This window comes from Zalophus californianus, chromosome 6 (assembly GCF_009762305.2).
Source record: "Zalophus californianus isolate mZalCal1 chromosome 6, mZalCal1.pri.v2, whole genome shotgun sequence".
In the NCBI taxonomy this organism is placed as follows: domain Eukaryota; kingdom Metazoa; phylum Chordata; class Mammalia; order Carnivora; family Otariidae; genus Zalophus; species Zalophus californianus.
The window spans coordinates 142,688,391-142,715,229 of NC_045600.1; the positions used below are offsets into that span (position 1 = coordinate 142,688,391).

At 44.3% G+C, this 26,839-nt stretch overlaps 3 protein-coding genes across 9 annotated transcripts in view; 1 reads left to right on the plus strand and 2 right to left on the minus strand.

Moving 5' to 3' along the window:
- Positions 1-5,985: 5,985 nt before the first annotated feature.
- On the plus strand, positions 5,986-11,297 carry RAMAC (RNA guanine-7 methyltransferase activating subunit). Of its 4 annotated transcripts, none has more exons than XM_035727892.1 (4): positions 6,033-6,137; positions 6,686-6,734; positions 9,086-9,264; positions 9,980-11,296. In XM_035727892.1, exons 3-4 carry the CDS (start codon positions 9,095-9,097, stop codon positions 10,164-10,166), a joined length of 357 nt encoding a protein of 118 aa, XP_035583785.1. In that variant the 5' UTR covers positions 6,033-6,137; positions 6,686-6,734; positions 9,086-9,094; the 3' UTR covers positions 10,167-11,296. The 4 variants fall into 4 exon arrangements, with proteins under 4 accessions (XP_027424958.1, XP_035583785.1, XP_035583786.1 ...); XM_035727893.1 differs by having other exon boundaries at positions 6,052-6,137; positions 9,066-9,264; positions 9,980-11,297; XM_027569157.2 differs by lacking the exon at positions 6,686-6,734 and having other exon boundaries at positions 5,986-6,137; positions 9,980-11,295.
- Positions 6,779-24,363, minus strand: C6H15orf40 (chromosome 6 C15orf40 homolog). 4 transcript variants are annotated; one of them, XM_027569150.2, is made up of 5 exons: positions 23,236-24,363; positions 22,433-22,559; positions 20,126-20,253; positions 18,878-18,893; positions 17,562-18,624 (listed from the first exon to the last, which is right to left on the minus strand). In XM_027569150.2, the coding sequence occupies exons 1-5, from the start codon at positions 23,893-23,895 to the stop codon at positions 18,617-18,619; spliced, it is 939 nt and encodes a 312-aa protein (XP_027424951.2). In that variant the 5' UTR covers positions 23,896-24,363; the 3' UTR covers positions 17,562-18,616. The 4 variants fall into 4 exon arrangements, with proteins under 4 accessions (XP_027424948.2, XP_027424951.2, XP_027424949.2 ...); XM_027569147.2 differs by lacking the exons at positions 17,562-18,624; positions 18,878-18,893 and adding an exon at positions 6,779-7,033; XM_027569148.2 differs by lacking the exon at positions 18,878-18,893.
- Positions 24,364-24,528: 165 nt separating this feature from the next.
- Positions 24,529-26,839, minus strand: part of BTBD1 (BTB domain containing 1) — a 46,776-nt gene continuing 44,465 nt past the window's right edge. The window contains exon 8 of the mRNA XM_027569146.2: positions 24,529-26,382. Coding sequence (XP_027424947.1) covers positions 26,224-26,382 — 159 coding nt within the window. The 3' untranslated portion in view covers positions 24,529-26,223. The remainder of the gene's footprint in view (positions 26,383-26,839) is intronic.

Sequence of the window (26,839 nt, forward strand, 5' to 3'; positions counted from 1 at the left end):
TGAAAGAGATTCTGGAAAATTACCTGGAGGACAGAATATGGTGGCATGGAAGAAGGAGCGGTTGAGAGTAAATTCTGGACAAGTCTCTTGGCCTCTCTGCACGTTTCCAAGGTCCCCTCTAAGAGAAATGGGCATATTTGATGAAGAGGTAGACGGGAACAAGACATTGGAAGTAGATTATGAGAACTGGCCTTTGGAGCATGCAGAGAAAGCAGCCACGAAAAGCGAAGGAAGGACACTAAAGACAAGAGCCATCACAGGGCCTTGAGTGGGCCCTGCCAAATGGAGCAGAATCAGGCAGATACCGGACAACTTGAATCCAAATCACCTCCACTTAGAAAACACAGACTTGCCATTATTTACATGACAAACATTAGGAAAGGGAGAGTAAAACCCCTCATATCACAATCATGGAGTTTAGAACGGGAAGAGACTTTAGTTCCAACCCACTAAACCCAATTCATAGCTTTTTCTGCCCCCAAATTGCTCTTCTTTCCTTCTGTGATCTCTTCAATGACACCAACTGGCTTCTATGGTAAATAGTAAAACTCGGGTAGCAAACTAACTAGCACTGGCTTGCTTCCTACCCTTTCCTGGAAAAAGCCCCCTACACAAAGGACTCCTCATGTGGGAGAATGACACTGAGTGGTGGAACTGGATTAGGATCTTGAAATCTCTGATTAAAACAATTCTTTGTAATTAAAAGTCACAGGAGTACAGATGTGAATCTAAACCGATGCCTCGGGGCACCTGGATGGCTCAATTGGTTGAGCCTCCGACTTCGGCTCGGCTCAGGTCACGCTCTCAGGGTCTAGAGATCAAGCCCCACACTGGGCTCCCTGCTCAGCAGGGAGTATGCTGGAGATTCTCGCTCCCTCCGCGCCTCCCCTCAGTGGTGCATGCACACGCATGTTCTCTCTCTCTCTCCAAAATAAATACATAAATAAATCTTTGAAAAAGAAAATTCTCTAAACTGATGCCTCATATAACCTGACATGTTCTCATGCCACTTAAATATTTATGTAACATATAATAACTAATTATCATTAGCATCTGCATAACATCTTTGCTCACTTGAGCATAAAGCACTTTATATATGCAATAATTAATTCTCATAATAACCTTATGAGGCAGAGAAGTAGCGAGGATTATTATTCCCATTTTGCAGAAGATAAAATTAGGGCAGGGAAACATGTTGACATTTGCCCAGGTCAGAAAAAGTGAGTGGAAGGCTGCTGTATTTTAATTCTTGTCTAGGAAATTATTAAGTGCCAGCCATGTGCTTGGCTCTGTGGAAAATGGTCAGTATGTTTATGGAAGGGGTGGGGAGGCGGGGGTGGGGAACGTGGTTTAAGTAACACAATATAAAGACAGAAAGACAATTTGCGAGACTGTAATTCCAACTCAAGCTATAGGCACAGAAGTTCAATCTTGCCACGGGGCACAGTCTAAGACCAACAAAGTAAGCCACGTCTGCTTTGTCCCAGGAATGGAAGAGCTATTCCTCTATTCACTTTGAAGGGAACGGATGTTAAAGATACAACAGTATTCCATTTTTATATTCCTGATAGAGGAAAGTGTGAGGAACTCCACCTTACGAGGAAAAGGGCTGAGATGAAAACCATGCACTCCCACATTCCCTGAGGACAAGCTCCAAAGTGGCAACGCATTACCCTGTGTCCTCTTGCCTTGCAGAATCACTCTTCATAGTCATTTTTTCAGCCGACCATCTTCCCCACTAGAATGGAAGCTCCCCGAGGGCAGGGCTTTTTAACCTCATTCTCTGATGTTTTCGGGGCCTAGAACAGTACCTGGCATCTAACAGGTTCAAAAGACATCCGTTAAATTGTGAAGTGTGCCTGAAGGTTCCAGTTCCAGGTCTGCCACTGACCAATTCTGTGACCTTGGAAAAGTCATTTCATCTCCTGTGGCATTAGTTTAAAAAAAAAGTAGCGACTCCTGGGGGGCTCAGTTGGTTAAGCATCTGCCTTGGGCTCAGGTCCTGATCCCGGAGACCTGGGCTCAGCCCTTGCACGGGGCTCCCTGCTCAGTGGGGAGCCTGCTTCTCCCTCTGCCTCCGTCCCCCCGCTCTGCCCTGCTTGTGCGTTCTCTCTCTCTCGCAAATAAATAAAATCTTTCAAAAACAATAAAAATAAATGAAAAATAAAGTGTTCAATCAGATAATCCCTTTCAGTGCTTCAATATTGTGATTTTACGTATGCTAGGAACCATAACCATAACACAAGGCAAAATGGGTAAGTCATAAACCAGAGCGCAGTGGGTAACTCTCACGTTTCCTGTCTGCCAACGTCTTTTGAATATCCTTCTTCTGTTTAGAAGATTTGCCACCTTATGAGTCCTGCCTCTCCCAAGAAGAAACTAAAAGCTCACTTGCCCAGCCTTCCTTCAGTTGGGGATCAGCCCTCTGACTTGGGTCCTGCCTGTGAGATACACCTTTGAGAAATTCTTTCAAAGGTGGGGAATGTGAGGCAACAGGTAGGTTGTCCTGGCTGCACATTTTGGTGGGGAGGCTGCAGGGGAGGAGTTCCTGCCTTCTGGGTTCCACATCAGCCCCGGGTCCGGGGAGTCTGGGCTGTGTGGCTCGCTCAGGACGTGTGGGGTATGGAAGGAAAAGGGGGAAACACTGTTCCACTGTGGAAAGAGCAAGGCCTTGTGGAAGTAACACAGACTTGATCCAAATCCTGCTGCCACTTACCAGCTGGGCCCTTGAAACAACTGCATAACCTCTTGAACCTCAGTTTCACCATCTGTAAAGTGGTCATTGTCCAAGGTCACTCACGGCCTCTCAAAGTAGGAGTCTTTAGCTGCCAGGATTCCTCAGGGATGTCTGCTGGTATGTTTTGCCTCTAGATCACTGGGTTGACGTGAGGCTTGAAATTATGGGTAAATTAGGTTAATTTACAGAGTTGCTTGAAGATAAACACTGAAATATAATATTAGTAACTGAGACAAGAAAGTAAACTAACATAAGGCAATCTTTTCCAGATGTATCCACAGGCCCAAGGACATGACTATCGAGTCGACTCTTGGTTTCAGCTCAGGTCATGATGTCCTGGTGGTGGGATCTAGCCCTGCATTGGGCTCCGTGCTCAGTGGGGAGTCTGCTTCAGATTCTCTCCCTCTGTCCGTCCCTCCCCAACCTCCCTCATCACCACCCACCCAACCTGCTCTCTCTCTCTAGGATGGGTAAATAAATCCTTTATTTTTTTGAAGACTGTATTTATTTATTTGAGAGAGAGAGAGAGATAGCAAGAGAAAGCATGACTGGGGGGTAGTGAGAGGGAAAAGCAGACTCCCCGCTGAGCAGGGAGCCCGAAATGGGGCTCGATCCCAGGACCCGGGGATCATGACCTCAGCCAAAGGCAGACGCTTAACTGACTGAGCCACCCAGGTGCCCCAATAAATCTTTTAAAAAAAAAAAACTAATGGGCAGAAACAGTTTCATTTGAAAATTGGTTTGAATACCTAGAGTTCTTCACAGAAACTCTCAGAAGCCTAGGAGCTCCTAAGTACTTATGGAATTAAAGAAATATACCCTTTACTGTGCAAGTCCTCATAACCTGGAAATAATGCCACAGTAAAGTCACAAGGAGGGGCGCCTGGGTGGCTCAGTCGTTAAGCGTCTGCCTTCGGCTCAGGTCACGATGCCAGGGTCCTGGGATCGAGCCCCGCATCGGGCTCCCTGCTCAGCGGGAGGCCCTGCTTCTCCCTCTCCCACTCCCCCTGCTTGTGTTCCCTCTCTCGCTGCGTCTCTATCAAATAAATAAATAAAGTCTTAAAAAAAAAAAGTCACAAGGAAGTCAGCAAACTGGTCTTCAACCACTCTCCTCTTTCCAACTATCCTCCCCGACTCCTGACACCAGGTAGGGAAGCATTTTTCTGAGTTTTTCAACTGTTACACTGCTGCCACGTATTTATTCTAATCTCCTCTTCAAGTTTATATTTCCTATTCCTGCCTCCTAAATATGGGTATTTCCTGAGGCGTAGGCCTTGGCCTTCTGCTCTTCTCTATAAATACTTTCTCCTTTGGAAAGATCATATACGCTGATGATTTCAACTGTTGTTTCTTCACGGATGACTCACACATTTACATACTTAGGCATAACCTCTCTTTCTTCAGCTTTAGTCCTGTATTCCTAACATGCCATCTAAGATTCTACAAATCTTTTTGAGCGCTGAGCTCATTTCCGCTTTAAATTAACTCACCCTAGGGGGTGCCTGGGTGCCTGCCTGGGTGGCTCAGTCAGTTAAGCCTCCAACTCTTGGTTTCAACTCAGGTCGTGATCTCAGGGTTGTGGGATTGAGCCCCGTGTCAGGCTCTGAGCTTGCATAGAGTTGGCTTGGGTTGGAATTCTCTCTCCCTCCCTCCCTCTGCCCCTCCCCCGCTCTCTCTCTCTCAATAATAAATCTTAAATAAAAAATAAAACCAACTGACCCTATGGCTATCCCTTCTCAGTCCCAATTTCCCAGGCTTACAGGGGTGGAGTCTTCCCTGCTTCCTCCTAATCCTTTCCCCCCACCATCCACTCTGTTACTAAGGAGAGTGTTACTCAAGTTACTGTAACCTTGCTCTTTCCCCACTTACCTCTACTGTCCAACCCCGACAGGACCGGGGCTCCTCATTCATACTGTCCTATTCACTTTTGCTGGCTTGGTGTTTCTAAACATGGCTTGGAATGTTCACAGTTCCACATTTATTGAGTGCAGAGCCCAACATTACACATCCCAGGATGCAGAAATGATAAAGGTCTATTTACAGTCTAGTAAGGGGAAGAGTTGTACACAATTTTAGTTCAAAATTAGAAAGTGGTACTACCTGAATGAATGCATGAAGAATGGTTCAGAAAGTAGGATGGACATTCAGTAGCAAAGAAAATTTATTTCTAGATGGAGAAGTCACTTCACCTGGCTTTAAAGAATGGACAGAATCTCGACATCCCAAGAAGCTGGGGAGGGAAGGGTATTCCAAAGAGAAAGAGACAGGAGCAGTCCTTAGAAAGGCAATGGGTTATTCGTGCAGGAGGTGGTCTGGTTTGCCACGGGAAAGGGAGAACGAAAGGGGGAACAGCAGGAAACAAAGTTGAGAGTTTTGAATTCAAGTTAATAAATTTGGCCTTTAACCTACAGGCAACAGGGAGCCAGTGAAGGTTTTTGATCACAGCTGCGTTTTAAAGATGACTGTAGCAGCTCTGTCAGCTGGGCTGGCAGGCGAGTGATGCTAAAGGAAGGGTATCTAAGAGAAAAGCAGTGCATTTACCCTGTTCAGGGGACAGTAATGAGAAATTCGAGTGGACCTAGTAGGTAAGGAGGGTGGATGGATGCCGGAATTGCTGCAGAGGTAGAATCGACAGAACTTGTCAATTGACGGAAGTCAGTAAAGGGGAAAAAGATGGCATCAATTGGGGACATCTAAGTTTCTAAGTGAAATCCAGTGGTGATGCTAACAAAAGGGGGTGCACCGTCTGGAAAGCCGTTTGGGAGGGCGAGGGCCGAGTTACGTTTGGAAGCCCCGCGCTGGTACAACCGCAGAACCCCCAAGAAGAAACGGGCAAGACGCTTGGAGGCAGCAGGACGCTGACGACTTCAGCGGGTGCGGGGGGGGAGGTGTTTCGGCAAAAACGGATAAAGAACGGACTACGGACACCCAGCTAGCGCGGCCCGCCCGGCCAGGGGTGAGAGATGTGGCACCGCTGAGGCCCTCCGCTCGTGCCCACCGTCCACCGCAGCCCTCGTCTCGCCGGAAGTGGCCTCCCCACCCCCCCGCCCTGCAAATTTCCTGAACGCCCGTCCCCACCCGTCACCGGCGCCCAGCCAGGGGGGCACTTCACACACACAGCGACATTGTGTCCTGCCCGGGGAGCGCGAGCTGAGCGTGCAAGCAGGGCATCGCCCCCTTCGACGCGCCGCTCGCCCCGGTCCGCGGGTCGCCCCGTCGCTCGAACGACCGGCAAGAAGCCTCACGGCGAGCCCGCGATCTCGCGATACCTGGCAGGCCCGCCCCCGCGCCTGCCCGCCGGAAGCGGAAGTCAGGCGAATGTCGGCTTGCCGCTCCAGGGGCTCCGTTACCTTGGAGAGCTCAGTGGTGGGCGATCCTTTGGCCGCGGTGTGGGCCGGAGGTGGGTGTTCCTGCGTGTGCGGCGGGTGGGGTGCGGCCCGAGCCGGATGGACGCAGCCCTCGGCTGGCCGGTCGCCCTTTTGGGGGGGCCACGCGGAGCGGGGAGCCGGGCGGGCCGAGCCGAGGGGCCGCACGGAGCGGGCACCCCACTCGGCCTCCACCGGCAGTCGCGTCTGGGGCGTTGAGGTGCCCCGGGAGGGAGCCGACCTGTCAGAGCCGTGGTGGGCAAGCCCCGCCGGGCCCTGGTGGCGGCCTAGGTCCGTCTCCCGGGCAGCGAAGGCCCAGTGCGGGCAGTCATGTGCGGCGTCAGTCGCCTGCACCCGAGTTGCGTGTGATGTTACTTATAAAGACACTAGTGGTGTTGGAGGGCGAGTCTGAAGGGCTGACCCCTTCCTTCCACGAAGAGAACGTAGCTTGTTCTCTTTAGTGCTCGGACTAGCGTACTGGTTTAGGAGGCCCAGCGGGGCGCTTGTAACCGGCCCCTCCCCCCCAACACCTTTTGAGGGTTTCCTTCGAGGGAATCAGGCGGTTTTCTCCCCCCTCCCACAGATCGAAACAACATAAACATTAAACATTGCAGCTGCCTCAGACTGCTGGGGTAAGTAAAGCTCAGATCCATCAGAAGTCTATTTAAATCGCATTCTCATGAGTGCTGATAAAGATATTTGTTCACTTGTGGGAGGGGGACCGTGGGAGTAGCATTTTTACCTTGCCTTATAATTTTTACTTCCCGCCTGGTGGGATACGGGCCCTTTTCCTGGAGATTTCTGTGATTCCTCTAGAAATCCAGGCACGATTTTCCTCAGCTGAACTTAACGACAAATCATCCCTTGGATTTGAGAGTTTGACATCAGTTTGCCAATCCCAGACACACTGAAAGTCTATGAGAGCAGTAGCCTGGAAGAGAAAACGTCTGGGTATTGCTGCTTGCATCCACACAATGGTCTTGGTTTAATTTTGTTGGGATAAGGGCAGTAGTATAAATACTGGCGTGAGTTTTGAGGGATCTGGAGGAAAAACAAACTAAGGACGTTCTCTTCCACCATCACGTGTTTTTGTCAAAGGCTTTTGTAAGTTGAAGTAATACAGGAAGAAAAATAATTTTAGGATGTCAGGCAAGAGGGAGAGATTCGGTTTTAAAGTTTTAGCATGATGTTACATACATCCCAAATCACAGAACAGGTTTTAGGAATCTTGAGGCAGAGAGTAGAAAGATGAAGCTTGGGTTAGGGAAGGCAAGAGACGGGAGTACTGACCACTGCTTGGCCAAGGAAGACTGGGAAGTGGGGGCTGCCTACAGAATACTGACTGGGCTTCCAGGTCTTGGAAAAGATGAAAAGAAGTGAACTCTTGGTCCCCTGACTTCTCAAGGATGAGGCCTCTTGTGGCCTAAGCCAAATCTTTTCTCAGAGGTAGAGGGCTCTCTGAAAATGTGGGTGCAGAAATATTACTTGAATTAATCCACACTTGGCCCGGGGAACCCAGCTGATAAAAGGTTTCAGGTGTTTTTTAGCTGTTAGATAGTACCTATCGTATTTTTCATTTTGTCACAGAATAAGCCTTTATAAAGTACCCTAGACTTGAGTAGCTGTTCATTTAAATGCTTATTTGCCTTTCCATTTTCATGTCTCTCCTGTATTTTCAATTTCTCTTTCTTATTGGTTTTCTTTTCCTATAAACAGCCTCAGGGACACTGTCCTGGGAAAAACTAGAGGTAATCTTCCAGTAACCCCTTTGCTACTGCCCTTTTTTCTCTTGTGTTCAGTGAAGTTTCTTGAAAGCTTAGTCTGTAATCCGTGTAGATTTCTAGTTCCTTAGCTTCCAGTTCTCAATAAACAGCAGTCCTGCTTCAATCCCTAGTACTCTGACGTAATCACCTCCTAATGGCTAAATCCAATTAATTTTCTCTTCTTGGTTCTATCATTGTGCCATTCAACACTGAGAACCATTCACTCTGTTCTTGCCTTCTGTGAGAAGCTGTTCTGGTTCTTATCTGTGTGTGTTCCCCTCTGATCCCTTCTTTATCTCCAACTTCCTTACAGGTCATTGTTCTCCAGGATTCTGTTCCTTGATACTCTTCTTATTCCACAGTCTTCCTGAGGAATCTCATCCACTCTCACAGCATTAACCACCAACAAAACTGTTGATGTCTCCCGTATTTATCATCACCTAGTTCTCAGTCCCACATAGGTAACTGGGAGCTGACTCTCCATGTGGATGTACACATCATAACTAACTTCGAACTCCGTATCCTCACCCACCCTTTTTCCTGTGGTTCCTGTGGCACCACAGCCCATCTGGTCATTTGGCTAGAAGCCTGGAAGTTATCCTTTATTCCCCCCTCTTCTCCCAACATCTAGTTAGTGGTTAATTTCTTCTGGAATTCTTAACAAACTGTGCTCACAGTTGCTGCCTCAGATTGAGTCCTCCAGGCTTGCAGTAATCTGCTTTTGGTCTGTCCTCACTAATCTCTTCCCTACCCTGTTAGCAAAGTGGTCCTTCTAAATAGTCAGTTTGCCCCCGAGGCTTCCCTGCTTAAACCACTTAGGTTCCTAAGACTCCCCCTTTCCTACCAGAATGAGTGCAAAGTTGTTTGCCTTGAACACAGTTTGGTCCCTGCCCATTTTTCCAGCTTTGTTTCTTGACATTCACTATTCCTCCCTTTGTATTTACACCATGTCTGTCTCTTACACTAGACTGAGAGCTCTTTGGAGGGTAGAGACCATGATAAATTGTTCATCTTTGTACCCCAGGCACCAGTTAACACAATGCCTATGGTACAGAAATCAAGAAATACTAAGTTGAATGTCTAAAACCATCTTAAGTTTAAAAGTATACAAAGACTTTTACGAGTACCTTGCCTAAAATTGTTCATTTCTTGGTTTTTCACTATCTGGTGAGACAGTATTTTTTTAAAAAATTCTCATAGAAACATATTAAAAACTACAGAATTTCAGGATGACAGACACTTCTGAAGCTGTTCCCAATTTTGAAGAGATGTTTGCCAGTAGATTCACAGAAGATGACAAGGAGTACCAGGAATACCTGAAACGCCCTCCTGAGTCCCCTCCAATCGTTGAGGAATGGAATAGCAGAGCTGGTGGGAACCAGAGAAATAGGGGCAATCGGTATGTATTACTTCTGGAGACATGCATGTGGCTGATGTGGGAGAGGACAGCTTTACTCCGCGGGCCTATAAGGCCAGTGAGGGCAGGACCAGTGTTCCTGTTCAGTGTGGTATACCTCATGCCTGGTCACTGCCTGCACACAGTGAGTGGCTGGTAAATATTTGCTTTAATATTAAAATTTTGTCAGCACCATGTATTTTTTCCTTGCTCTTCAACTGTGTATGTGTTTTAATGTTCTTTTTAAAAATGTTCTTCCTGTGGACTTCTGCAAATATACTTTACAAACCTAGAGTCTTCTACAAAACTTTGTGCTAGATTATATAAAGAAGGCGTTGTCTTTGGTTTTACTTTAGAAAGTTATACAATGGAAATTCCATCTATTTAATAATTCAAAATAGATAAAAGGAATAAATGACCATACTGCTCTTGTACAATCGAATAGACTTTAGCTTGATTCAGAACTATCCCATTGTTGTGGGTTTTGTGTTGTGGTCTGCCTATTTCTCTGCAAAGTGTATCCAGTATATTACTGGAAGAATGATTTAAATTTTAGGAAAGTTTTGAATAACTGGTGCTATATATAACATTCTGCAGAGAAAAATGTTTTTTACTCTCGTTTACAGAGTATTAGATTGAGAAATAAAATGCACCAGGATAGATTTGTCATTTGTGTTTTTTAAAAGGGAAGTATAAAAATCTTTTTGTTTTGTTGTAGGTTGCAAGATAACAGACAGTTTAGAGGTAGGGATAGCAGACGGGGGTGGCCAAGTGACAATCGATCCAATCAGTGGCATGGACGATCCTGGGGTAACAATTACCCGCAGCACAGACAAGAACCTTACTACCCCCATCAATACGGACACTATGGTTACAACCAGCGGCCTCCCTATGGTTACTACTGATGGAAACGTCAGCAGCTTTTAGTAAAACCATTTCCTCTGTTAACATGACAAAAGTTTGTGTGTATCTTCTGTTGGTCATAGTTTTACATCTGAATTCAGAGAGTGGATTATTAATTTTTTGGAACTTGCGACTTTTTTAAAAAAATGAGCTCTTGCTAGAGATGTGATGGTTCAGTGTGCCCCTAAAAAGGTTGTGGATTATATTGCCTGACTTCTACCTCAGATTCTTCTTTGTTTCATGACTTAATAGTGCTTTGAACTTGGTGTCTGTTTTCCTTGTTTGACCTACATGGGGTTCTGTCTTTGTTTTACACAGAAATAAAAATTTTACAGTAGAAAATGCTCGATTTGACTTTGTAAGATAAGGAAGTATCCATATACTCAGATGTGCTCATTCCGAAATTTTTACAGAGGTTAGTACAGTCAACTCCTGAATGCACAACGATGCTTACTTGTAACGTATTGTACGTGACATCAGCAGTTAAAGGTAAAACAATTGTAGATGCTTGTTTTGGCTTTTGTTATGTCCGTGGTACTTTATCATTACTCCAGGTATGAGTCAGTTCCACAATCGCTTTGGTCTCTTTTTAAAGGGATGTCAAGAATAAAGCCATAAACTGGGGAAGGGACCTTCTCAGTTTCAGTGGTGGTCAGATTGGGGCACACAGTCATTTCATTACGAACTGTGAGGCTTTTTGCTAACTTAAACAAAGCTGATCAAAACTCAACGTTATAAAAAAGTTTAACTGTGTAAATGTTCCCCTTACCTTTTCAATAGTATGTATATAATGCTGCATTCTGACTACTTACTTTTATGGTATTTAATGTGAATTGATTGTACAATGTTATACAATGTTATATTCACTTCTGAATGTGCACCTTGCTGCTTCCTCTGGTATAAATACAGTGATGCTATAACTTCCTTTTAGACTGATGAGTTTATTCCAGATTTAATGGCCATTTCAGTGGTTTTACTCAAATAAACTACTTACAAGATTAAGCAATTTCTCAAGTTTTGGCAGTTAGTCCATTCATTAATGTGATGAACCTTTTGGTTTTTTATTGTTCTTTCCTTTATATCTGTTGAAAAGGCTTATTTGGCTTAAGAGTAGAAGTTTCATCATAGGGAAAAGGAATATAAAGGCAACTCCCTAAATGTGCCTTCTGCTGCCTTCTCTCTTAGCACTCCACTCTAGGCCCCTGAGGTTGACTTCTCCAGGCACTACTTCTCCATGCTCTGGATCCAACTCTCCCTTCCACGCCCCTTCCTGAAGAGCCATCCTTTCAGGTAACTGTTTGATTGGAAAGGATCTAATAAATCAGGTCTTCACACTCAGACAAGATTTTAACAATAAGGTAAGGGTTTTCCCTATATCCCTCTAATTACATCAATAGGCACAGTGCTGTTACATCTTTATCTTGGTACTACAGATATGTAGCCTAGAGAGTTAAGAACGGCCTCACTGCACACCAAGATCTTCTCTAAAGGCAGATGGGTTATTAAAAATATCTGTCAACTGATAAAGCACAGGCACTGACTCACTGACTCATTGGGTCACTAAAGCCACAGCTTTAGAACAGGATCCTGAAGGCCCTTGCCGTGCCAGCTACTGGCACTAATTAGGGAGACCTCTGGGTCCATGGGGCAGGGTCGGAGTGAGGGATGGGTTTCAGGAACCTCAAAGGAAAGGTTATTTTCCAATAGTATTTAAATATTCACAGATGGCCTGAGTATCAGCCCTGCTTGAAAATATTGTAAGAGTCCTTTTAACATGAATTATATTTTTGCATTCTGCATGAGAAGCCTATGTGGCGGTGGTTTTTCTTTTCTTTTTTTAAACAGCAGTTGCCACTAGACTACCCTATATGCTTAAAACGGGAAATAAAAGTCATGGTTTCTGCTTCATGTGGGAGAGACAGAAAATAACATGAAAAAAATTAAGGATAATTCAGAGAATTATCTGAAGAAAATTAAAATAGTGTCAAACGGAATTAATCTCAAATAGTCTGTTACAATAACCAAAACATTAAGCGTAAGGAGTCCTGGCTTCCAGTCCTGTCCTTACAAGGTGAATGACCTTGAGAAAAATCAGTTAAACCTGGAGCTTATGTGCTCACCTGTAAAAATGAGGATAATACCCTGCCACTCTTCACAGGGTCGTCATAAAATAAGTGACCAAACATACAAGAGCTTAAGATAGAAACTAGAGCTTATGACCATTAAACCCCCCACTGGCACATAAATGGTGCTGTATAAACGTTTGAATCAATGGGAGGGAAGTATTTGGTAAATGGTAAAGCATAGTGTTGATCTAAAGGATACAGAGTAACTGATAGAAGATAAGGTAGAGCAGGAGACTTACGGAGAGTAAAGATTTGTGATTCTTATGTGAGTTAGTATATGAAATAGCAAAAGAAGAAATTCTGTCCTTCAGAATATAACAAATTTCAAATATCAAAGAAAATTTATGTAAATATTGAGCTAAAATTAGTAGCATTTGCTGTTTGAAATTGACGCTGATTTTAAAATGTCAAATGCTGATTATGGAAACATACCAGATTAATATCCTTTTGAGACCAGCTTGCTGGAGACTTGAGATAGGAGGGTTTTGGTTTTTTTTTCCTTTCTTGAGTACTAGAAGGATCTGAGGTTATCCAGAGTCATAACCATGGGTCACAGCTCTGAGGATAGTTTGAACTCTTGAAACCAGATAGGAAAAAGACATCTGGTGAGATTTCTAGCATGGTTTTGGTTTTCAGAGCTGCATTACTTATAATGCTCAACAGACAGGATGTACTTTTCCCTTTGTAATTTATTTGCCTAAAGGAAAATCTAGAATTTTATAATAGAATTAAGAGTAATGAAATGTCAGTTTTAAGTTTAGAATACTAAAATGGAAGGAAATTATCTCTTGCTCTGAAGATTACGGATAACACTAATAAAAGCACCACACCTTGTTTCTAAAGACAGTTATTTTAACACCTTAAAATTTTTCCTAGACCTACTCCCTTTGATTCATTCAACCCAAACACAGATTTGGCTGTGTATGGAAACCTATGCCCCTGGCCTATGACTTCTTTTATTTAGTGCTATTGCTTATAGTGAAAGGCAATTTTTTTTTTTCATTAGAAAATGTAGGAAATATACTCCCCACTCATGGCAACTTGTAATACCATTTAATAACTTCAGTTAGCTTGAAAGATGACTTGTGAAAGTGCTTACTTTGGTAATGTTAGACAAATTGAGGTATTACAAACCATTCACTGAGAAGTTTATTTGGGATTTGTCTTTATCTCGTATTTTGACCACAGGAGCATATTTGAGATATAAATGAGGATTTTGAAGTACTAAATAGACTTTAGCTAATTCTGTGTGAAAAACCCAATTATATAGTTCACTGTGTCATTCCTGTGTTTATTTATAAATTTAGAAATGTGTGCTTTTACAATCCTCTGGCCTTTAATTTAGAATGAATTAAAGCCAACAGGAGTAAATACTCTTGACATCAGTAGGAGTTATGTTAATTTTTAGATTTCTGCTTCAGAATTCAGATATATTCTTTGTGCTATGTTCTGTATTATCTAAAAGATTTTGCTTGGCTTCTGGTAAATTATTATGCAGCCAAATCAATAACTAGATTCAAATAGATTATACCATTGGACTCCAAGGTAGCCTTGAGCAATATCTCCTCCTTTTCAGAAGTCTAGACCTCTACTAGGACCAGCTTTTGAGGAAAATAGGGACAGTAGCAGAGATCCCTTAACCCATGGACATTCTGGGAAAGAATGGCCTGGAACAAGCTGGCTGCATGGGGCCCATCAGTAGGGCTACACGCTATCAGGACGTGCCAGAGCTGAAGTAGCTTCAGCTCCTGTACCACTGCGGAGGCTGCTAGGTGCCCAAGAAACGCTCTTATCTGAGGAGCTGGTTACCAATGCCCTCAGACTGGGAAAGTGGAGATAAGCTGTGGATAATAACCCCCAGATTTTAAGATTTCAGGACGGTATGGGAGAAGCAAGTTAAGAGGACAGGCCTTCCATCAAAACTGCTAACATGTACTCTGACTGCCGCCTTGCAGGATTAAGTGAAAGCATTTACAGAAAGTATGCATCATGGGGCTGGGGACACAAAAGGTTGCAGGTCCGTATCAGCTGTGAGTGTCCAGAAGTAGAGTGGGATGTGGGGTACATCTAGGCTGACCTGGGTGCAAGGAAGGCAGCTCACAAGTCTTTACCAAGGTCTCCATGGGCTGATGGGCTAATTCAGTTGGTGTTTTCATTCCTGTCCCTAAGGGACACACAGAGCCCCATGTATTAATTACCAGTTAGGTTTTCTCTGGGTTTCAGTGACTTCTCCTGAGACAGCTGTAGGGGAGGATGTGATGATGATCTCATGGTTTTTTTCCACTGCCAGTGCCTTTAACTCCCTAACAGATCTCCAGCCTTTGTCTGAATTAAATAAATAAAGCTTCTCTAATTGCTAAAGGCCAGAGCTTTTTCATTTGAGTGTTTTCTCATTTTAAAATTTTCTTCACTATATATGTTTGGTGTGTATACAAAATAATAAACGTTATAAAAAAGTGAACCATCACCAATCGGTGCACTCATCCAGCGATTATGGGCTGTTGTGCATGTTCTCTTTTACCATGCCCACACAAATATGTGTAAATTTGATATATATTTTTCCGCTTACTAAAGTGAGATTGTGTATATATATACACACACGTGTATTACTCTTTGTTCATGCAACATAATAGACATGACTCCAGTAACTATAGATTAAAAATTAACAGTCTAATACTCCATAGTATGGATTTTCTGTTGATTATATGATTATTCTCCTGTAGGTAGACACTTAGATTGTTTCCTCTTTTTTGCCCATATATTCTTTGGCATTTTTATTTTTATGTGTTCTATGAGGTATTCTCCAAAGTAGGGTTAAAACACCTGTATTTTTATTAAGTGCCACATTTTCTAAAACACTGTAGCAATTCACATTCCCATTAGCAACATATGAATGTACATATATGTCTCCCCCTCCCTTCCTAGGACTTCAACTTTTTGGCTAGATGGCCACCAGCATTTTTGTTTTTGAAATCAGAGAACTTTACTAGGTTTTATCTCCCTGTCAACCATTCTTCATCAGTGTTTCCCCTGCTGCACCTTTTATTTCTTAAAATCATTTTTTTCAATATTTTCTTGATTATATCTTGAAATCTTTGTTCTGTTCCACTTTTTGGGTTCTTTTTCAGGACCCCCATTATGTCTGTGTTGACTTCCCTTTGCCGAAATTCTAGATCTGTCATTTTCCTTTCTTTGCTCACCTTTCTCTATCCTGCCTTCCAAATTCTGTGCCCTATTCTCTGTTGCCTCTTCTCTGTTGTTTCCAACATGGCCTTTTTTTCATGATGCTTTTATTTTTTTTTTAAAATCTGATTAGCCACCTTTCAAGTGCTCAGTAACCACATGCGCCTAGCAGCTACCATACTGACAGCATAGTTTTGGAACAGGAATAAAGGCTTGGAGTTCTGTTGACTTGACTCACTCCCTTACTTAAGTCTCCAGTTCTCCAACCCCCAAGGTCTCTCTAGGGAAACATAAGGCTCTGACACAATTTGAAAGCCAATGTGATAGTAAAACCATCTCATAGAGGAGTTTCATGTAGAAATGACCACTGAGTCTCTTAAGTTTGGGGGTTCCCCCCTGTCCAGACTCTAGTATCAAGGGGACTAGATGGACCCTGTGGCACACAGCCAGAAAAGGATTACAAAATGCTGAGAACCTTATCAACTGAATTTTAAGGATTGTCAGAGGAAAGCCTATCTGGGCAGAAGTAGGTGGTCTTCTCAGAGTCTAGAAAAGGGGAGCTCCTGTGCCAGGAAGTGTCAGTGTGCAGTGTTGTCCCAGGAGAGGCGCTAAGATATAATTGGTCTCTCTCTGATGGTCAGAGCTCCCCTGCCCATCCCCTAATTCCCTTGGTTCTGATCCCAAGCTCTCCAAGCAGTCTTCAAATGACTGGCTTCTTGAAGAGATTTCCCAAAATAACAGATCCTCACTAGAGGATCCCACTAGCCTACTATTTGGCAGGTGTGTTCTTCACTCAAATTAATAAACTGGCATCGTGTTTAGAAATGAATTCCTTGCCAATTTCCCAGCCCAACTCCATTTTCAAAAACACCCAACTAAATTGGGATTTCTGAAAGCTGCAAAATGAAGGGAGACACTTGGGGCCATGCTGACTCCACTGAGGTACTGAGCTGGGACTTCTGAGTACCCAGCCAAGGAAGTTAACACCACACTCTGGCCCGAACTGAACTCAAGGAATGTAGGGGATAAGCCTATGAAATGTCTCCAAGACCAGACAAGATCAGTGTGTGACACTGGTAGGCGCTACAGAAGACATTTCCTGCTAGTACTGCTCACTTCAAGGAATTATCAGTCCCTTCAAATTCTGTGTGGCTTTCTGCTGAATTATGGTGCCACCTCTTGGATGTAGATTGAAAATCTAGCTTAAAATTTTTAGTCTCTAGTCACATGCATTTTAGAAAATCTATAGTGGGGGTCACAGTATGTTTTTAAATTTGTATTTTGCATTACAGTTAAGGAACTACTTAACCAAATCCCTTACTACAAATCCCTGGCCGGGGTGGGGGCGGGATTCCTGGCAGCCCATAGCCCAGAGAAAACCTGCCTCCCGAAGTCTGAATTTTTAGTTGTTTGTAACTTTAAACATTACAAAGGTGCCATCTACATCCTCTGGTTCTCTCCCCCCATTCCCTAGATACAAAGGAGTGGGGAGAAGCTGAGAACTTTTGGAAAATACCAGAGCTCTTCTGAGTGGCCTCTTTTCCTGCTGGAGAGGGTGGTATGGGGACGTGAAGCCTAGAGCTGTTGCCTTTTTGCCTCCATGAAGGAAGTGGGCCTAAGGATGAAGCTGGCACTGCTAGCTAGCATGAGGCAGGGGAAGGAAAGAAAGTGGGTCCTTTATGACATCGCTGAGCTGCTGCATCAGACTAAGCCCTAAGTAAACCCTGCCCTGGACTTTCCAGGTACTGGGCTAACAAATGCCTTTCTTGTGTAAGCCAGATAGAGTTTGGTTTCTGTTACCTGTCAAGGAAAGCATCCTAACAGTGATCCATGTAAAAAACCCTAAGTAAAATGCCTTTAGAGCGCACACTGAAATGTATGGGAAGACAGGGAAAAGAGTAGGAAAAGTTCTGAAGCCAAGACCAGGTACAGCAGAAGCACTTTGGAGGCAGTATGGCTTCGAGAAGGCAGCTGAGCATAACTCATGTTCTGCATTTATTAGCTGTGGTCCCGGGTCATCCAAGTGACTCTTGTCCTTGGTTCCTAGCCACAGAATAAGCGTTGTACCAGATGACTATTTCTCAGCTCTTTCATCATCAATAATTTTTATTATTGGTCCTTCTTGGGGATTTTGTAGTTTTAAACGTTTTGTCTACCAATATATTTTCTCAGGTACTTAGACAAAAGCACACAACTGCTTTGATTCTGATCAGCAAAGGTAATGAACTTATTTACCTGACCAAATCACTATAACTTGCATTGGATATTTAAAAATAAGGTATTTATTATTAGCTTTTGAAGCTTTAATGTAGATATGATTTCTGATAGGCTTTTACAAATACTGAAAGTAGCTTCCAGGCCCTCTTCTTTTAAGGATCTTTGGAGATTCATAGGAACTACCAGATTTGAAGACTGCACCATCCAACGAAGACAAAAATTCAGTGACTTCCCCAAAATAATTAACAGTAAATTACAAGTCCCGATTACTCTTATTTACTTTTTCACAAAATGCTCCATAGTTTTCAAAAGACACAAAAAGCATTTTTGTAGATAAGCCTTTTAAAATATAAAGACCACAAAGCAGTGTGACAGGTTTTCTTCTGTCACTTGTAAACTCTAGAGAAGGCAATCCTCAGAACCCTAGAGTGCTGTGGAAACATCTTCATTTACAATCAGGATAAACTGCATCCAACCAGGAGCCCTGGGTTCTAGCTGCCATCCGGCATGGTGTGATCCTGAACAAGTCTCTCAACTTCTGGATAGCAGAAGCCCCATCACAGGATGAAAGGGGCTGACTGAGGTCATCCGGAAAATCTCTTCCAGCTCTGTTATTTTGTAATGCGATGAAATCGGACTAACGTGTTCCAAACTGTTTGGATGTCAGAACCTACATTGAACGTACAGTACTTTTAAAATTCCTACTTCTTTTTTGAGTCCTGTTCTTAAATTTTTTTTCATGTTCTTCAGTGCACTGAAATACATTTTCCTATTTAACAGCCTCTTCATGAATAGCAATTAAAAAGCTTCTCAAGGATGTACTTCTCATAACTTGCTTCTATTTTTTTTCGACTTGCTGCTTTAATTTCTCCAAGATCTCTTCTGCAGTTGTGGACACTAATAGCTTCACCACTTTTTCACGAGATTTACCACCCTGGACCAAAAGGAAAAAATGGTGTGAGGATGGCTCACTGAGCATTCTAGTGCTATTAGAGAGAGCAGGGCTCAGCTGCAGCCATCAAAGCTGAGTCCTCGGTGCTGCCGCTGGTGGGCTGCAGCTTTCCTGACAGCCGAGCTAGCGCGTTCTCTCGCGTTCTCTCGCTCATCTCTGGATTTCTGGTCTAACCGGCAACTGTATCCTAGATTCCACCGTACTACAAATGTTTACAACTCTCCAGGGTTTTTACCTTCATACATCAATTTCTGTAATAATAAAAACTGGCATTAAAATTTCAAAATGAATGGAGTCCAGATGTAGAATATTGTGTTTTTAAGTAACTTCTTTGTTTAAATTAAAAGTGAAAATTATTTTTTAAATTACCAAATACTGCAATTTTATATAAACCTTGTACAAAAATAATTCCAAATATAGAACTGTTGTTACACATTTCTGAAAATTCAAAAAAAAAAAAAAAAGCAAATCCTCTAATTTCACAACCGAGCCAAGGGTTTCATTTTGAAACATCCTTTAAAGGTAAAATCAGCCGGGATTATCTATCGGGGGAGAAGAGTGGGAAGTGCCTTTCAGGCCCATGTCAGAGCGTGCGCACCGACAAATCCGAAATGACCTGCCACAGGTGGAAGATATATCAAGGGAAGTGGTCTGATGGGAGAGATTTTTAGATGCAGCCTATTAACCAAAGACTCTGAATGCCAGCTAGAACCTGGATCTAGAGAGTATATCACTAGAAGCATGGTTGGGTCTCACTCCTGCAAATTCTATTTCAGTAAGTCTTGAGGGGTGCCTGGGTGGCTCAGTTGTTAAGCGTCTGCCTTCGGCTCAGGTCATGATCCCAGGGTCCTGGGATCGAGCCCCGCATCAGGCTCCCTGCTCGGTGGGAGGCCTGCTTCTCCCTCTCCCACTTCCCCTGCTTGTGTTCCCTCTCTCACTGTCTTTCTCTGTCAAATAAATAAATAAAATCTTAAAAAAAAAGTCTTGAGTGATGCCCAGAAATGTGTATTCTAGATATCACTCACACGTGATTCTGATACCCAGCCCCAGAGCAAACCCATGATATTAATGACTTCATCTGGCACTCTCTCTTCTTGATGAGCTTCTCCCGGGAGTCAGGATAACGTGGGGGACCAGAAACACGTTGATGGACTCACTAAGGGACCCCTTTCAGATTTGTTAGTATGGTGATGATTTAAAGGAAAAGATAAAATCAGTCTGACAGCAGGTACAGGAATACATGTAGAAAGGAGAAAATGCTCGAAATGGTGGCAACTAAGGAATACACGTATAGAGCGCGGTCAGAGTAAGGATCAAGGCAGGAATGAAGGAGACTACATAGAATTCACACATTTTAGTGATTAAATGGATGAGAGTTTAAAAAAACCTAGCTTTTCAATTACTTGGAAAAGAAAGAACCCATATTTATAAAATAATGACTGATGTGTAATCATCAAAGCTGTTTCCAGGGAGAGAGACCTACCTTATCCAAAACCACGTCACTCTTCCTGAGCTCCAAGACTTTGGAGAGGTACCGACAGAGCTCGGCATTAGCCTCTCCCTCCGATGGGGCGGCTGCTATGGCCACGCTCACAGCTTCCACTGTCACGTCTGCAATGAAATCAGCACGGACTGTATCCTTAAGGAGCGAGGATATTCTGTAAAAGGGTTTGCATTTCCCTGGCAGAGTGGGTTTTCCATCAATAACTACTGCATGAAGAAATGAGCGAGTAAACTACTCACACTTGAGGGAACATAAACATGATAAATACGCCTCTGCCGTTTCAGGAAAGAAATCCAGAGAAAACTGACATTTCCCCTGTCCTGTGGACCAAGATGGGCCCAGAGTCCTGGGCAGTGTCCTGGGCCTCAAGCAACTGGAAACTGCCCGAGTGGTACGAAGAGCCCCAAGGCAGGATCAGGAGCTGGGTGTGAACGAGCCAGCTCACGGTTCCGTCATTGAGAAAATGAGATTCAGCTCATGTGAAATGCCTCTTTTGGTTTTTAAAATGCAGCATTTAAACATTTACACAGCACTTGTATACACTAATTCGATGGCACACAAACATGTTTCAGGGACTTCACAAATATTAACTTGTTCAATCCTCACTATAGCTTTATGAAGAAGATATTAATGCCATTTTGATCTCCAGTTTACAAATGAGGAAACAAATCCAGATGTGCCCAAAGGCACATGGCTATAAAGCTATGTTGTAAGTCAAAGTTAATTTGAATGCATGCTTTGACATCCTGGGACAAAGAACGTTGCTTTTGAAGAGTGCTCCTGCCTCCCGGGTCAATACAGCCTTTATAAAGTGCACCGGCCCCTAGTCCTCCACAGTTATTCGGAGTGAGAAATATTTACTCAAAGGAGTTTGCAAGTGAGCTTAAGTTGGTCCCCACCTGGGGTTATGCAGGCATTTTTCACACACTTACACCTTGCCCGTGCGAACGACGTGGCCACAGAATCCACAAGCACAAAGTGGCGCAACAACCCACCTCCTGTCCTGTCACTGATTGGGATTCTAAGGTGTGCCCTTGTCTGCATTTTAGTACCTTTCAAATCTAGATGCGTCTCACAATAGATGGCAAAGAAAGTATTCACATGGATTCTGTGTTGCTGGTACACAGAATTACTTGTGTACCTTCTAGTGGATGGCCATCTCAGATCTGAAGACACGTGGTGTGCCGAGAGTGGACTGTCCACGGCGACTACTCAGAAAAGGCTGGCCACGGTGGGTGCGGCCCACACACAGCCAAGCTAACTAGGCCACTAGCACAAACCACGTCCAGCACTCCAGTTCTGAGGTCTTGTTTTCAAAGTGTAAAAAGAAAAGGAATAAAGAGCTTTGGAGGTGAAAAAGACCTTCACAGTAATTCAGATGAATGGTTCTCAAACTTTTTTCCCCACCAAGAATACCCCGCCCACCTGCCCCCATACAAGTTCCCCTGGACTCCCAACATTCACAATAAATGAAAACACAGCTCCTCAGGAGCCCTGCCTGCTGCCCCCTCACGCCCCGTGTCCACCTAAGAGATCCATGAGGCACCTTTTGGGCTCCAGGGAATCGCCTGAAAGCCTCTTAGTCCAATACCCCATCCCACAGAGAAAAAGCACTGGGCCCAGAAAAGTTTTGTATTGTTTTAACTTAAAACAAGGTTGCACAGGAGCTGAAGACCAGAGCTCTCAGACACCAGGTCTTCTCTTCCTCCTTGGTCATTAGACTCAATCAAAATGTCTCCTTTCTTTCTCTGACCAATGTCTCCACTTCTGAAATAAGGACAAACTAATAATTCTAGGCTACCTACATGTGTCCTTTCTAAAATACCGTATTTTGGGGGCGCCTGGGTGGCTCAGTTGGTTAAGCGACTGCCTTCGGCTCAGGTCATGATCCCGGAGTCCTGGGACCGAGTCCCACATCGGGCTCCCTGCTCGGCGGGGAGCCTGCTTCTCCCTCTGACCCTCTCCCCTCTCGTGCTGTTTCTCTCTCTCAAATAAAATATAAAAAAAAAAAAAAATTAAAAAAAATAAAATACCGTATTTTTAAGAGGGAAAATATACAGTGGCTTTGTCATCGAACTTGGCATGCTGTAAATACCGTATAGTCACTTCGACACTGGATTTACACCTTCACATTATTAGAATCTAGTAAACGGGGAAGCCTCTAATCGCAGATTCGACAACTACACCGACTGTACAGGATCAACTTTCAGCTAACCAAGGCGAAGGGAGGATGGAGGGGGGCCGCCTCCCCCCCCCCATGACTCCCACCTCAGTGTCCACATATACCTGTTACAGCGTTTCGTTTGGACCCGGGTTTGGCACGGACGGCTATGGTGACACAACCCTTAGGATCAACGGCCACGGGGCCCAAGGGAGGAAGTGGTCCCTCTGGTTCCTTGCTCTGGTTCTTACCCTAAAACGACAACAACCAACGACAACTTTACAGGCTATCACATACGTCCCCACACCTTTGAGCCTTCCACTACTCCCTTTCACCTTTAACTAAGACGAGCTCGTCGCGCTCAGGCATTTCCGGCCACCCGGAAGGGTTTTCCAAGTATTCCGAACCAATCCTTGCACGAAGCCCTCCCATCAGCCCACCCGAGTGTTCTTCTCCTGCGCCGGGAAGACGGGACTCTGGCTCCCACACCTCAGCGCTGGGCCCTAGCCCAGCCGCAGGGGCCGCTTCTTACTCATCCTGGCACCTCCGGCGGCGCGAGCTGACAAACGTCTGTGCGCAACTAGGCTGGAAGGGTGTGTACTTGGGGGAGAGGAAGGGACGGCGGCGGCAGCGGAGGCCTGCTCCTGTGACGGAAGCTGCTGCCGAACCCCGCGCGCAGGGCAGCGGGCAGCGCGGCGGCACGAGCACAGAGGGTGCGCACAGAGCGGCGAGGACGCGCTGCGCGCACCGGCGGCCCGGGGGCGGGGAGGGCGCTGGCCCCACGGGGACCCTGCCGTCCGGACAGAGGAGGAGCGGCAGAAGGCCGCGGGAGCCCCGGGTCTTGGGGGCCACCAGCCGCCGGCTGCGCTTCCCCGCCTCTCTCCCGCGCGCCGCCCACCCTCCCCCTGCCACGGGGCTTGCCACTGGCCTTGTTCGTCGCACCAGCTTTCTTGGGCATTTCAGCGCCTAAGGCCCGGGCAGAGGCTCCGGCCCCGCGTCCCGACAGGAGCTGCTTCAGCCCGCCGCACGGCCGCAGCATCCCCGCCGGGAAGCCGGGCGGAGGCGAGCCGGCGCCGGAAGAGCGCTCCGCGCCTGCGCAAGCGGGCGGGAGCGGCCCTGCAGGCCCGCGTCTCCGCTCCGGCCCCAGGGCGACCCCTCCCGGCCGGCGGGAGCATGACCCACCCCGTCCTGGAAAGTAGCCCGGGAAGACTGGGGTAGAGAGCTGGGATTGAATCCCGTGGTGACGGCCCTCGACCGTCACACACACCCACACCCCAGGGAGGAAGGCTGTGTTACCGCTGGTCTTCTTTCCTCCTGGAAACAAAGGAGTGCAGCGAGCGGCAAGGCGGGCACAGGGCCAGGTGGCGGCCGACTCCTGCTGCCCACCAGCGGGTGCGGACGCTGCTCCCCATGGCCCACAGGTGGTTGTGGAGCCTCGTGCAGCCTCAGCCCTCGGGCACCTTCCACGTGTTGTGCCAGGCGCTGAGGATTCCACAATGTAAAAGGAGAGGAGATAATATTCGGACGTGCGATGTGGCAAGAGATGAAACTGGAGGTGGGCAGAAGCAAGGGACTGGCGCAGCCCCATGTGTTGTTTGGAAAAGATCACTGGCTGCAGCGTGGCCAGCAGAGCAGAGGCCGGTAGACCTGCCGCTCAGACGGAAGATGGTGGCCTGAGCCAGGATGATGGCAGTGGGGCACTGAGCGGAGAGTGCATCATCTCGGGGATATTCAGGAGCTGCAGCGTGGGAGGGAGGCCTGGGATTACATTCTGCCTCCCCCTGACGGACCTTCAGAAACATGAAATCTCTGCGTGTGAAGTGGGTTTTAGAACAGTACTTAACTCACGCTGATGTGAGGCACGGATGAGAATGTGTCAGCTACTTAGTGCAGAGCCCGGCACAAAGCGATCGCTCTGGTAGCTATTATTAACACCAAACAACCCTAACAGAGTAAATAACGAGAAGAGTCTTCATTCTCCCACCTCCTGAGATGAGAACAAGGGAGAAAAACCGGAGGCCACAAAAAAGGATCAAGCAGCAGATAGATGGCAGGAGTGATTACTGCTAAGGCAGCAGCGAAGCACTCTTACTTCGTGTTGCATTACTTCCATAAATTAAAAATAAGGTTAAACCTCAATTAACTAGAATCCTTGTCCCAAAATGGTGTCTTGTACTCAACTTCCAGGGGAAAAAAAAGACAAATGACAAAAAAATAAAAGGATAATATTTATTTTTTTAAAAATTCCAGGGGACATCCCATATCAGCGAACAGTTCCGTTTCTTATCCCTTCTATAGTTACCTTCAGTTACAATCATTGTTCAGTGCAACATACTTGAAAAGCATTTGAAATGCCTCAAATGTCAAAAAAACATTAACTTACTAACCCAGGGCATACCATACTTTACAAGGTAGAAGTACTTTCCATAATGGTTACTACAGGGTATTTGCTGGTTAATCTTTAGTCAACCAGAACCACACACATTTCATAGATATTCCAGTTAACTGAGGTTTACATCCGTAAGACACCAGAGATAGAAAAATGTCCCTTCTTCAGCAATTTTGAGACCTCTGCCACCAACACACCTCACTACCTTCTTAAAAATATAAAATGAAGTGCTATTTTAGATGAAAAATTTTTGTCCTAATTACTATTTAGAAAACCTCAATTCTTAAGTTGTTACTTAAAAGAATTGTGATTTTTAACCATCTTCCAAAACTATTTGATATATCTTAAACTTAATTACACATAAGCTTTTTTTTTTAACAAGATAATCACTTTTGAGGGAAAAAGAGAATGTTATTTATATAAAAATTTTGCTTTATAAAAAAGTATACAAATGTTGTTCTACCAGGTATACTTCCTATCCCCTCCTAATACAGCTGTACCTGTGACATGAGTGAGGTCATAAATATGAAACATATCTTACTTCTTGGGTAGAACTGTGTAGGTGACAGAAAGTATACTTTTCAGCAGGAGTGATTCTGTTGGTTATCTTTAAAATTTCAAAGTAGTTGTTAGAAAAGTCAGTATTTTATTCAGTTTCTTGTTATGTAAGATTATCGCCCCAATGTTGAACTGATGCTGGTTGGCCGGTCGCCACCAGCTGCGCCATCTCAATCTCGGGCATTCTCAGGAGTGTTCCCCATACAGACACACGAGTACAGTGGTGCAGATTAGTGATAAAGAATCCGGTCTCAGACTCTACCTTTAGACCCTCCGTTTATGTCACATTATTGTGAATCTGTACAAACTCCATTTATAGTTTAAAACTGTACTATGTAACATGACTATATACTGTTACAAAATATCCTTTTTTGTAAATACATTGAGAATGTTCTTGGGCATTTATTAGGCCTACTTCTAGCAATATTCTGAATGCTAACAACCAGATACTTCAAAACTCCAAATACAAGGTCAGTTTTCTTTGAAATTAGTTATGTGAATTAATGGGAATTCTTTAGGAATACTGACCCATCTCATCTCATGTAACCTTCAGAATAGATAAGCCTGTAAGTCCAACTCATCTAACCTTCACAACAGTTAAAACAACATCAACAACAAAACCAGCTGTCTGAAACAAAAATCTTTCTATGAAACTGTGGAAAGACCATGAGTCAGCTGATCTATGAAATTATACAAGATAAAGCTTAAAGACCTGCGTTTTTTTTTTTTTCTTTTTAAATAGTTAACGCCCAGTTCTCTTTTCCCCTAAGGTTATAAGAAAATGGAAAATCTGCTTTTAAACCATGCAGGGATTTAAATCAACATTCTTTATCTCCTCTAAGAAACTAAAATGTTTCTTATCTTAAAACTTTAAATATTCATGACAAACTATTTTTTGTGGCCAGTTTTTTATGCCTTTGAGACTAGATGGTATGGTACTATTTAGCCAAGATGTATCAGAATGCTGAATTATGTATAAAATATTATTTCTGGTATTTGTCCATCTTCTATTGAAGTGCCATTATTATTGCCAGGGGAACTGAAAAAGAAAAAAACAGTCTTGCTAGCAGTAGGTGTCTCATGCACGACTTTCTTCAATCCTTTTGTGCCATAGTGGGAATCTGGACCCTAAATGAGAACAAAAGGTTCATGAGTAATTTTCATTTAATAAGCACTCAATTTAATGTGGTGTTTTAATTAGATTAACGATCTATTATATTTCATTATAGTTCTTATATGAAACTTTATGTTAAACCATTTCATGAAAAATGAAGTTTTTTGCTACAAAGCCAGTTAATGATTAAAAATACTGAATGTAGAAGTCAGCTTTTAGACAACAGTTAAATGGTTTTAATAAAATAATTATTTTACCTTCTGTCAAACATTCAAACTCCTACTCAAGCAAAGGGCTACTTCTTGTGAAGAACATTTCAGAATAGAGCTGTGCTGAGAAGCACTTCTTTGTCAAAGCAGTGGGGAGTACTTTAACTCTCAGCTTCCTTCTTTCCCCCTCTTCCTAAAGGCTTTATTGGCAGGGACTCTCAGCTTCTATGGAAAACCACTCTGTAACATGCAAGAGGAAACC

Bases quoted from the DNA above. Each gene is read 5' to 3' on its own strand.
- RAMAC (XM_027569157.2), top strand. From the start codon at position 9,095: ATGACAGACACTTCTGAAGCTGTTCCCAATTTTGAAGAGATGTTTGCC. The intron at 9,265-9,979 runs GTATGTATTACT...GTTTTGTTGTAG, and splicing joins CAGAGAAATAGGGGCAATCG to GTTGCAAGATAACAGACAGT.
- C6H15orf40 (XM_027569147.2), bottom strand. From the start codon at position 23,895: ATGGGGCTGCGCCAGTCCCTTGCTTCTGCCCACCTCCAGTTTCATCTC. The intron at 22,560-23,235 runs GCCAGTGGCAAG...TTGTCGTTTTAG, and splicing joins AAGCTGGTGCGACGAACAAG to GGTAAGAACCAGAGCAAGGA. The intron at 20,254-22,432 runs GTATATGTGGAC...ATTTCATTGCAG, and splicing joins CAAACGAAACGCTGTAACAG to ACGTGACAGTGGAAGCTGTG.